The sequence below is a fragment of the Mus caroli genome, chromosome 2, assembly GCF_900094665.2.
Source record: "Mus caroli chromosome 2, CAROLI_EIJ_v1.1, whole genome shotgun sequence".
Classification (NCBI taxonomy): Eukaryota; Metazoa; Chordata; class Mammalia; order Rodentia; family Muridae; genus Mus; species Mus caroli.
In genome coordinates, this window is record NC_034571.1 from 70,676,308 (window position 1) to 70,689,454 (window position 13,147).

Genomic DNA, 13,147 nt, shown 5'->3' on the forward strand with positions numbered 1-13,147 from the left:
ATTTCCAAATTTATTAATTGGGATTTCTTTCCTGAAGGGTAGATGACCATATCCAGTTCCTAGCTGTTCTGGTTCCCTGCTTGTCTAATGGGAATTGCAAACTCACCATTATAAAAGCTTAAGTTGTGGGGATTACATTTGCAGTGGTCTCTCAAATATCGATTATTTTGTAGACCCCCTACCCCATCTGTATTACAGCTCTCTGACTTAATACTTCCCATATCCAAGGCCCAAAGCATAGAAACGGTTCTTCCAATAAACTTTCCCTTTCCAACATGGCTGCTAAACATACGGGAGAATTAGCATTACAACAATCTTTAATTATCACAGACCATCGATAAATCAAAAGTATAATTGGCAAATATGTGTCATGTGTTCAATCATACTATGGATCATTTTTATATACAGCTTATTTTCTAACTCTGATATATTATACTAATAGGCTAGACTGCCATCTTTTCAGTTAGAGGAGAATTTTAAGTCTGAAGTTTCATATACTTGAATGTTTATTAAATTTTTAGGAGTAGTGTTGTAGCAGTGTGGCCAGCTGTGCTGCCTAGTTTTATGTCATCTTGACACAGACTAGAGTTCTTTGAGAGATAAGAACCTCAACTGAGAAAATGTCTTCATAAACTCAGGTTGTAGGCAAGCCTGCAGGGCAGTTTCATAATTAGTGGTTGATGGTGGAGGGCCCAGCCCATTGTAGATGGTGCTACCTCTGGGTTGGTGGTCCTGGGGGGTCTATAAGAGCAAACCATGATGAGCAAGCCAGTAAGATTTTCAAATTATGAGTGATATATTTTTTTGTTTTATTTTTCTAATGGTTTCAGTAAGGTGTATGTGTCATAGAATAAGTTGCTGTCATTTAAAGTGTACCATTGACACTGAACATTCCTGAAGCACCAGTACCATCAGGGTGACAAGACAAACCCCTGCTTAGTTGCTAACATATCTTAGGGATTCATGAATTCTTTTTTTTTGTAATTTATTAATTATTTATATGTGAGTACACTGTAGCTGTCTTCAGACACACCAGAAGAGGGCATCAAATCTCATTACAGATGGTTGTGAGCCACCATGTGGTTGCTGGGATTTGAACTCAGGACTTTTGGAAGAATAGTCAGTGCTCTTAACCACTGAGCCATCTCTCCAGTCCCTCATGAATTCGTTTTCTTCTAATTTAATAAAATTGAGAAAATAATGTCAATGTAGATTATTTGAAGATGGAGCTAAGGAAGATATGTAATACATTGATAATTTTCATTTAATCTTGCTTATTTGTGATTGGTTACTAACCTCTTAAAAATAAATATATTGAATATTTAGTGAAAAAAGTAACAATTGATGTTCTTTCAAATCTGTCTTCCTAGAAGCAAAATTAGAAAATAGAATTTGCATTGATGGCATGTGAATCTAACAATTTATATTTAAGGTAGTGGGCTTACACACAGTTTTCATGCCACACTTCCACTTTGATACATGGGTACAAACATGGCTGGCATCATCTGCATCCCTGCATGGCTTACGTGAGAAATGAAAGCAGTTGCTGCACTGGATGACTATCAGATGGTCAGCACAGATTGATGGGCTTGAGTGCAGGCCACAGTGAGCGTGCAGATGGCGGTGTCTGTACCATTGGACAGGAGATGACCGAGACTCTGAAATGATTCCAGTGGAGTGGCTTCGGTGTTGTTGCAGTAAAGGGCATCCATTCAACCTCAGGTGCTGTACAGATGGTGAAGCCAAGCTAATATAGAAAAATGAGAAACAAGTGACTATTTAATGCCCAAGCATGCTTGGTCCACATCACAAGTAAATGATGGTATTGCATCTGGGAAGCTTAGCCAGATGGCTGTACATTAAAACACATGACTCCTTGAGAGAGTTAAGTACAGGCAATTTGCTCAGGTTTTCTGGAGGCCTGCTGCATATTATATTAGGGTAGGGAAGAGTGAGAGATGAAGTGCTTTATTTATTGAAAGTGTTAGGTGAATTTGGCAATTATTTAAGCATAATCTGATCTCCATAAGTATTAAACATGTCTCTTGAAGGGGTTAGGGCACAAGGAAGAGTCAGCTGGCTTTAAAAACAAAGTAATGTGAACAGTAGTGTTTTTTTGTCCCATACCTTTTCAGTTTTATGAAAGTTTTCCATTAGGCAATATAAATATATATTTATTTACAGGTTTTAATGTGTCAAAAATACTAGAAACAAATAGAAGGAGTTGAATAGAATGTGTTGAATGCTGTATGAAATGGGACCATTTTTGCCAGTAAAATTAAAAATTTTTGCTTTGCAGCTTAAAGAAAGTGGTTATTGTACAGGTCATGAACCGGACTCCCTGGAATTCAGCACCGTGGGAGGATGGATATCTACTCGAGCGTCAGGCATGAAGAAAAATATCTATGGCAATATTGAGGACCTGGTAAATTTACTTCTAGTTACTGTCTAACTTAAAGTATACAAATAGTTATTTTACAAGTTGATCAAGAGTTCAGTCTTTTTTGTTGGTATTCTTGCTGTAGGAGATTTTATCTTTGCCTTTTCTGAAGGAATTCTCTTTTCTCTGTACAGTTGAAGAACCTCACTGAAATGGTTCTGTTGCGTAGTTATATAAGCTGTCATGTTAAACATGTGCCAGTCTTCTGGGAGCACGGCAGTATTGTGACTCTGGGCCCCTTATTAGATATTCGGTGACATTTATTGCATTTATAGCTTTTCTGGGGATTGCATGACCTTGGCAAATTGGTTTACCTTTCCCAGCTTCAGTTTTCTTTTCTGTAAAATACAATAATTATATTAGAACAATTATTTGAGTAAAGGACACTAAAAGAAAATTTCACCAATCTGATGTATAGTAGGTTCTTCATGATTTTTTTTTGTTAATATTCAGTATTTCGATAATATTTACTTAACTTGATATTTTCCTGCGTGATCTTGCTACTTAGCCTAGGCTGGCCTCAAACTTGCAATTTTCCTATTTCCATTTCATTTGCTGGGGTTACAGGCAGGCAATGCTGGTAGTTGATTGTACTTTAGAAGAGCCTATGAGGCTGTTTAACTGAAGCAACATTCCTAACATTGTTCTTGGTTTGCTTTTCAAGCCTAAGTTCCCAGGGTTTTATTAATACTCCGTTGAGAGGAATATCAGATAAATTTCACAAGACAGTAGCTCTTACCAGTATCCAGTATTTTACATGGACTCTTTCAAAATGCTTGGTATTCTGTTTAAGAAATGAAAAACTACAGTTTTCTTTTTTGTATTAAATCTAAACCCAGTTGTAGAGAAAACTAATTTTGGGTTGTAGATTATTATGAGCTTAATAAGTCAAACAAGTACTTGATAGGCCACTGCAGTGTGCAGTTTAGTTTACTTTCTTCCTAAAGATCTTTTAGGGACAATGATTGTGCATACAACTAACATGCTTACTGCATGAGTTATTATGTAGCATATTGTGTTTTTAAATTTCCTTGTAACTTATGTGTCCTTTGAAGCTCATAAGTTGCATAGCTTTTATGTAAGTGCTAATAAGACTGGTATCTTGGTCTTTGTGGCTACAGTAGAACTCACAAAAAGTTTCTAAGTTTTAACAATTCTTTAATAGACGTATAGACTTAAAAATACAATTAAGTCATGATACTAGTATCTAATTATAGGAAAAATGTTGAAAATTATTATATTTATCCTCAGTGTACAAATCACTAAAAGATGTGAGAATTCTGAAGGTCATCACAACTGATGACTTAGCTCACTATTTAATAAGTAGTGTTATTATAAAGGTATAATTTATTATAAATGAGTGTGTGTGCAAGTACAGACATAGATGTAACGGGTGTGTGGAATTTATATTGCGCATTGTATTAAACAGGTGGTTCATATGAAAATGGTAACACCTAGAGGTGTAATAGAGAAAAGTTCCCAAGGACCTCGTATGTCAACGGGCCCTGATATCCATCACTTCATTATGGGATCTGAAGGTTGGTGCATTTGTAAAGTTGTTAGGAAAATATATAGTTAATGACTTCATTTTGTGAAAGTCTGTGATATCTTTGAAAGAATGGTATGCTTTATATATGTAAAGAGTAATGAGTTTTTATGACTTAACTATGTTTTAATTCATAAAGGTTTTCTGAGAATGACTTACTCAGTTTTCTTCTTCACTTCAGTCTTATATATTTCTAAAGACAGTGTGATTTTTTTGTTTGTTTTTATTTTATTTTCAAAATTTTTAGTGAATCTTAAAAACAGTGGTAGGGCTTAAATATTTTAACTTTTATATTACAGTTAAATTCTATCAGGCTGACAAAACATTTTCTTTCTCTCTTGTTTTCCTATAATTATGTGTTTTGTTACTTAGTTTTGGATGATTTTAGAAACTGCTTTAAATTCCATTTATTTGTGTATCTTTTAAACTTTTGTTTGTCATTTAAATTTTTATTTTGTAAGTAATATACATTGTTTGCTTGCTAATATTGGATAGGCTAGAATGCCATTCTTCAGATCCTCCAAATGTGTAATTCCTTCTGTTTTGCAAGCTGTCGAGTAAACACAGAAGGGAATGGTATGAGTAAACTTGGGCCTGTTTTTCAGATTGTGGAATAGGAACATCCCTTAAATTTAGAGAAATATGATAAATTTAAACAAAGTGTTTCTAACTTAGCTAAAGAACTCATTGCTTACTTCAAAAGATGGTCTGAGTTGAACAGATAGAGTTTGGAAACATTTAGTGTTATATTCAGAAATGGAAGAACACTTATAATAACTGTTGTTCCCACTCTGCTTGGGGTGGTGGGTAGGGAGTTGGAGGGCAGTGAGGAGACTTCTGCAGTGAGCAAGATGAAAAACCAACTGACTTCTCATTGAGCAGCTCATTTAAGTGGGGGGTGGGGGGAACAAAGGCCATTTAAATTCTTTGGGGAGTGGGTAGAGGCTTTGGGGTGAATGTATATCTTTGGGTGGGGCCAAGGTGGTGGGAATGCCTGGGAATGACTTATTTGAAGAATTCCAGGTGCTTGCTGGAGTTAGGGTTTTTCTGCTGTGAACAGACACCATAACTACGTCAGCTCTTATAAGGACAACATTTAATTGGGGCTGGCTTACAGGTTCAGAGGTTCAGTCCATTATCATCAAGGCAGGAACATGGCAGCAGCCAGGCAGGCATGTTCTACTTCTTCATCTGAAGGCTGCTAGCACAATACTGGCTCTTAGTCAGCTAGGACAAGGGTATTAAAGCCTACACCCAAGAGGCTACACTTACTCTAACAAGGCCACACCTCCGAACAGTGCCCCTCCCTGGGCCAAGCATGTACAAGCCATCACACTGGAATGTGACCTTATGAGGAGAAAAGAAGTTTAACCTGTAACCAGGCCACCAGGCTACTTGATTACCTCAAGGTTGGCAGATGTAGGGCTTGTAAGGCTATGTAAGCAGGGACATGGAGGCCCAGAACAAGGCGGAAATGGTCCAACTTCTGGCAGGCTCAAGATGAGATTTTAGATAAGCCTTGACCTCACTCTTGATCCAGGCAGCCCCACCCCCACCCCCTTTGCAGTGCTCCTCAGCCTCACAAATAACTAAGGCATTCATGTATTGGTGTTTGGTTTAGGACCTGGGGCTGGGGACTTAGCTGCATATTTTACATATCAAAGCAGACCTGTCCTCTAGGTTCTCCCAGCATCCCTTAGTCCCTGCTCCCAACCTTAAAAATTTCAGCTGAGGGGTTCTTCTCTATATAATCCAAATATTTTGGTCTCTTTCTTACTCTCTCTCCCATCTCTCTTCTTTGCAAATACCCCCTTTCTCTCTTTCTTCCCCTTCCCCTTCTTCCTTGGCTTTCATCCTTAGGGCCAGTGCCTTTAATATATTCTAACCCGGCTTGAATTGGTTCATTTCATTGGTAGAGAAATGACCTATCAATCAGTTCTGTTCTTTGACAGTAACAACAAAGAAAGAACAAACAACAATGTCTGCTAATGACATGGTAGAGATCATATCAAGCATTTGATGATAGATTAGCTATTTGTGATGGTGGTGGTGGTAGCTGTGGGGGGTTGGTTTATGTGTGCAGGTAGGTAGGTGTGTCTGGGTGGGTAGGTGATAGGTTGTGGGTAGGTGGGTGCGTGAGTACCTTTGCTTTGTGTGTATGCATGAGGGTGAACACATGTGTGCACACAGTCTCCTTGCTTCATCAGTATTGCTCTTCTTGAGTCATACCATTTTCTTCTTTGTAGTTCTTTTTTTTTTTTTTTTTCTTTGAGACAGGGTCTTTATTATGTAGTTCTGATTGTCTTAGAACTTGTATGAAGACCAGTTTGGCCTCAAACTCAGATCTGCATGCCTCTGTCTCCTGAGTGCTAGGATTAAAGGCATGTACTACCATTCCTGACTTGCTTCTTAGCCCTTTTCACAATTCCTTATGTGGTCATCTCTAGGACTTGTATAGGATTATGGTTTTATATAATATTTTGACATTATTGTTGTATGAAGGTCTTTTGTACGTATTTTCTTTGTCCCTTAAATTGCTGTACTTTATTTTTTTTTAATCTTCCTGTGCTCCTGTTTTTTTGGTTTTTGTTTATTTGTTTGCTTGTTTTTAGAGGGTCTTACCTTTCAGCCTAGGTTGGCTTGGCACTTACTATGTGGCTTTGACTGGTCTTAAATTTATAATCCTCTTTACTCAGTTTTCCAATGCTGGGATTTCAGGTGTTGGCCAGTGACCCCTCTGCCCTCAGCTCTGTTGTGTGATCAATAGCTTAAGCTTCCCTTCAGTCCTTCTCACACTTGCAGTCCTTTAGTGTTGAGAACTACAGTAGGTCGAAGGGAAACTTTTCTTTTTATCTTTGCTTTAGAGGTAATTTGAGGTTTATAGGGCATTTTGTTTTATTTATTTAATCTTTTTTTTTTTTCCCTAAAATTGAAGTCATAGGCCTTGTACAGGGAGGGCAGGGAGAGGACAGATTCAGAATCAGGTGACACCATTCTTTTTGTGCCCCTTTATTTTTAATTTTATGTGTATGTGTCTTTGCATATGTTTCTGTGCACCATGTATATGCAATACCTGTGGAGGCCAGAAGAAAGTACTGGGTGCCCTGGGATTGTGAGTGTTGGGAATTAAACCGAGGACCTCTGAATGATCAGCCAGTGCTCTTAACCAGGGACCCCTCCCTCGATCCCCATTAACTCTTTTTGACACTGTTTCTCTTAATAATGAAGTTACCTGAGAGTATATTTTCAATTTATGTGAGGCTTTATTTGTTCAGGAAAATGCTTGCTTTTTAATATTAAATAGCATGGGTTTCCTCTTATGGAGTGATTGATTGCACAGGTGGGCATATTTTTCCTGATAGGTTGTTTTTGTAGTTCATAGGGTTCATAGCTAGATTAGACTGTTGATGCTTTTTCTAACAGCCCTTGAATAGTTCCAGCTTGCTTTCTCTATATCTTGCAGCTGAGGTGTGAGGCCTTTGAGACCTGTTTTTTTTCCCCCCTGACTATTCTGAATCCCTTGCAATTCCATATAAAAGAAAGAAGTTAGACCCAAGCTCACATCATATTTATTTTATTTGTTTAACTTGGAGTCTCTGTGAAAACCAGAGTCCAGGAAGGAGACAATTATGGGGCATACTCTTAAGTAAGGCTAGCATCTGGTCTTCCGAACTCTTACTAGAATTAAGAGTTAAGTCCTGTTTATGGCATTCTAGGACCTCTCTAAACTACCACTTCACACTCTTCCATGTTCTTCTCACAAACCATATCCAAGAGTCTGAGAACCACATGGTCAAGTATAGCAAAACCCCATTCCTGATGCCAGTTTGTTGTCTAGTTACTTTTTTTATCATCTTGACTAAATACCAGGCACAACATTACTTGTGGGAGGAACCATTTGTATTGGTCACAGGGCTGGGGAGAGAGGGTTGTGGTAATGGCAGTGACTTGAAGTCCTGGTGCTAGGAACATGGGACTTCTTGATCATATTGTCATAGACCAAGAAGTAGAAGGCTTGGGTAGAAGTAGGGTCATTCTGTAACTCTCACTGCCAGTCTTCCAGTGAAGACTTACCTCCTAAAGGTTCCACAGACTCCTAAACAGCACCTCAACAGGGAGAGACCAGGGGTTTAAACACATAGCCTTTGGGGGTATTTTGTATCAACCATAATAGGAACATATTTTATATAAGGGAAGGCTTTGGAAATCTGCTCAGGCTTGTTGTATCGCCTAGTTTGTGGTCTGTCCTGAAGAATACTGTGTGTGTGCCTGAAATGAATTTACAATCTGCTATTGCTGAATGGTATGTTTTAGTCTATGAATGAGGGCAAATTTACTTAAATCATTGTTCAGTCTTCCTTTTGCTTAGTTCTTAAATCACCGAAAGTGGGGTTTTGAGGTGTCCAAGTATTCATTATCCATTTCATTTGTATCAGTTTCCGTCATATATTTTCACTTCCTGTTATCAGCACCATCTTTTAATAATTGTGTGTCTTCCCATTTATTTATCATTTCCAAGTGTTGCTCACTGTGTAGTGTCATTCTGTTTAAATCAGTCTTGTCTGCTATTAGTACTGTTTGCACGGTACACCGGTACACCTTTACCATATTTGAGTCTAGCTGTATTTGAAAGTGTGTCTCTTGAAACAACCATACCTTTCAATTATTTACAATAGTGGTTCTCAACCTTCATAATGTTGTGACCCTTTAATACAGTCTTTATGTTGTGACCCCCTCAACCATACGATTATTTTCATTGCTACTTCATATGAATCATGAATGAAAATATCTGTGTTTTCTAATCATCTTAGGTGACACCTATGAAAGTTGTTAGCCCCCAAAAAGCTTGCTCCCTTTGGGTTAGGAACTGCTGATTTAGACAGTCTTGTCTTTTAGTTGCTCAGTACATTCACATTTAATGTCATTGCCACACCTGTATCTACTCACTCCATCCAGTTTTGCATGCCTTTGCATTTAGCAAATATTTTTTTCTCTTATGACTTTATTTATTTATTTTTTTCTTTTCTTTTTAGTGGTTGCTGTATGGCTTTAAATCTACACCTTATTTAAGCAGTCATAAAACACAGAGGTAGCACTTCTAGCTCTGTTCTTTAAACTTTCCATTATGTTATATGGTTATACATATCACCTGTATAACCTACTCAGCAGTATAGCTATTACTTTATATAATTGTATGACTTAGAATGAGTCTCCTGGAAGGAAGGAGAGCAAGTATATACCTAGAGCTTTTGTTATTCATCCATTCTGGTTCTCCTGGTCTGTTCCTATGATTCAAGTCATCCGCCTGCACAGACCATTGTTTCTACCCTGCTCAGTGATGCTGAAGTTCAAGTGTTGAGTATATTATAATGGTATTGTTTTATAGCATTGTTTTAAATGTTGTATTACAGTGGTTCACAACCTGTGGGTTGTGACCCTTTTGGGGGTTTAACAGTCTTTTCACAAGGATTGCATATCAGATATCCTGAATATCAGATATTTATATTATAATTCATAAAAGAAGTAAAATTACAGTTGTGAAATAGCAACAAAATAATTTTATGGTTGGGGGGTCATCACAATATGAGGATTTGTATTAAAAGAAGGTTGAGAACCACTGATATATAAGAAGTAAATATCTGTATTGTCTTTTATAATTGTAAAAATATAACTTTGCCTTTGTAATCACAACTGTGTTCTACCAAACAACTTGTCATTTTCTGCCTATATTGATTTTCATATTCTGGCCTTTAATAAAAGGAATCTCATAGTATGTGAGCCTTGTGGGGTTCCCCCCTTGTATTATATAGCTGGTGCTACCTGTTGTGATTTTTATCTTTTGTTTATTGATTTTCTTCTGTTTGAGGTCATCGTCTTCCAACTTGAAGAACTTCTAGGATTTATTCAGAACCTGGTCTGAACAAAGTCTCAGCTTTTGTTTGTCTTCATAGTTTGAATGTGGGATACATAATTTGTGGTTGACAGGCTTCTTCCTTTGCTCTCTGGATATGCTAGTCCACTATTTTCTGGCTTCAGGTCAGCTATACATTTTATAAAATTTTCTTGTTGATCATTTTCCATGTTGTTTTCAAGACTTTTTTCTTGTCTTTGAGCATTCATATCATCAGCTGTCTGTGGATATTTTTGTGTTGACCCACTTGATATTTCTTGAACTTATTTGATGTATTGGGTACTGTTAGAGGAAATTGTCAGCTATTTTTTAAAATAATTGTTCTGCTCCATGTTTTGTCTCTGCTCTAACAGTACTTTCATTATTTATCTAGTATTGTAACTAAAGGGTTTTGATGTTTTTCAGAGACTTTGTTAGTTTTTTCTTTGTTTTTCCCTCTATTCTTTTTATAGCACAATGTGTCACAATCTCTGTCAGTCTTCAAGTTTGATACTCCATTTTCTGCCAGATCGCATGTTGGGCAGTTTGGTTTTTTTTTTTTTTTAACTTCTTATTGATTCTTTGTGAATTTCACATCATGCAATCCCACTCATCTGTCTGTCCCCTTTGTATTTGCCATCTGCCCTTGCAATCTCCCCTACTCAAAGAAAATAAAGAAGATAGAATAAAAAAATAAAAAAGTTTCATGAAAGCTATAGTGTGTCAGCATATATATCCCACAATATACCCTTTTGTCCACACATCTTTACCTGCAAATGTTCATTGCAACCAGTCACTGTTAAGTTTTGAGGCCTCTGGCTTCTGCTATTCTATCAATACTGGATCCTCACCAGAACTCCTCTTGGATACCCTGTTGTTTTCAATTGTCATAGAGATCCCGCAGCTTTGGATCTTCAGGACTGGCCTGTTACCTGCTCCAGCAATTCATAGATGGGGTAGATGTTTGGGTGGGACAACTCAAAGCCCTGGATCTGGGCCTTGGTAGTGTGTGAGCCTGAGTATTGGTCAGCCCATCAGGTCTTCTGCACTTGCACCACCAGGGTAAGCTCTCTAACACTGCCCCTGGCTAGCTTACACAATGCTACAGCCAGCAAGGAACAGACAGGGTCATGCTCTCAAGCCCTTGGGGCTGACTCACCCATGCCTTTGCCACCAGGGATAGCTCTACTGTGATGCTCAAGGTAAGATGCAGGGCCCACTCTCTCAGAGCTATAATTAGGGAGGGGCAGGGCTCGCTCCCCTGCTCTCATGACCTCTGGGCCAGCTCACCTGCCTGCTGCATGAGGGGAGGGGAAGGAAAGGGCATCTCTCCCTTGCTCATGCCACCTCACTCCCTTGTGGGGCCACTTCACCCACACTTCTGTAACCAGGATTAGCTGTATTGTGCTGTTATGCAGCTTCTTTAAATGAACTTTTCATTGTAGTTACTACATAAACCAGCTTCAGAATTTTCAGTAGTTTATTGATAGTAGTTCTTTGATATAAATAAATGCTGTTTCAAGTGAACCTTGAAATCATTGCAAATTAAAAAAAGTACAAATGAGATTCCTTTTATATAAAATATCCAGAATATGCATAGAGACAGAATATATTTATGAATAATTGGCTAGGGCATGGGTCTGGAAATGGAGCATGGTTGTTTAATTGGTACAGTTGTGGGGAGATTAAAATGGTCTAATTTAGTTTATAGTAATGATTATACATACATGTGAATACATTAAAAGCTATTAACTTTAGCATTTTCTTTTAAAATACCTTTTATTTCTACTTTGATAATTTGAAACATGTATACAATATATCTTGAGCATATCCACTCTCAGCCTCACACTTTCCCTGTGCCTCCCTAAGGTGTCCCTCACATCTCCCTTGCCTCCGCCTCCTCCTCCTCCTCCTCCTCCTCGATTTAGTAACTCATTGAGTTAAGTGAGTTGCCTATACAAGCATGGGCAACCCACCAGTGGCCACATCCCTGAAGAAAAATGACTCTTCCTCCTGTAGCAGCCATCCTCTACCAATAGCTGCTCAGCAGTAGAGCCCTAAAGGGCACCTGCACAATCTGCTGGAATTACTGACTGGCTTGATTGTGTGGAAGTAGCCATAGCTGCCTCTGAGTTCACGAGTGCAACAACCACACCATGTCCAGATGACAGTATTTTCAGCACTCACTCCAGCCTCTGGCTCTTACATTCTCCCTGTTTCTCTTCCACAATGTTCCCTGAACTTTGTGGTGTTGGTAGAGCTGTCCCATTTAGAGTTGAGCACTCAACAGTTATTTTCACCACTTTCACCAGTTTTGCACAGACTGAAGCCTATTGCAAAAAGAAGCTTCTCTGATCTTGATAGCCTGCTCATCTGTGGGTATAAACATAACTGTCACAAGGTTGTTTGTCAGGGTCATAGTAGTCCCTGCCCACCCTTGTACATACACACAGTTGTTTGCCTCCCTAATGGTCACGCCAGGATTGTGGCCATGCAAACATCTTGCCTGGCTGGTTGATACTGTAGTGTTCAGGGTCCACTACTATAAAAGGTAGCCAGCAGGGAGAAAACTTCCAGATCAGTTCAGCATGATTTCTCTATTTGCTGGACCCAAAGTGTATTGTGTCTTCACCATTAGGGTTTTACCATCTAGTTATGGTGGGTAACCAATAGGATAACAATAGCCATTATTTTCTTTTGAGGGTTTCTAGAATTATAAATGGGTGAATCATTGAAATTATATCCCAAAGATATGGAAACAAAAAACTTTAGTCATTTTAGTTATGTTTTCTATTTTACATTTGTTTTTATATATTAAAATGTTAGTTGTGCAAACTTAAAGAGATTTTTGTGACCATGCAAATTATAAGAGGCTCATATTTTAAATAAGATAGAAACAACAGATATACATAATGAATATATCAATATATCAACAACTAATCAGTCTGATTTATACCTCACTGACTCAGACTAGTCTTTAACACTGTGTGTACATCTTGGTAAGTCACTCTAGGGATTCCAAACATGATCTGGACATTGATTTCCAATGTGGTACCTAAGTTCTTCAGTTTTATTCACATCTCTCTCTGCACACTTTTTTTTTTGATTTTTAATATTTTTATTACATATTTTCCTCATTTACATTTCCAATGCTATCCCAAAAGTCCCCCATAGCGCCCCCCCACTTCCCTACCCACCCATTCCCATTCTTTTGGCCCTGGCATTCCCCTATATTGGGGCATATAAAGTTTGCAAGTCCAATGGGCCTCTC

The 13,147-nt window shown here is 38.1% G+C and overlaps 1 protein-coding gene across 1 annotated transcript in view; it reads left to right on the forward strand.

The window, feature by feature from the left end:
• The window catches only part of Agps (alkylglycerone phosphate synthase), a 98,442-nt gene that overhangs the window by 31,726 nt on the left and 53,569 nt on the right, over window positions 1–13,147 (forward strand). The window contains exons 9-10 of the mRNA XM_021156099.2: window positions 2,300–2,425; window positions 3,870–3,978. Coding sequence (XP_021011758.1) covers window positions 2,300–2,425; window positions 3,870–3,978 — 235 coding nt within the window. The remainder of the gene's footprint in view (window positions 1–2,299; window positions 2,426–3,869; window positions 3,979–13,147) is intronic.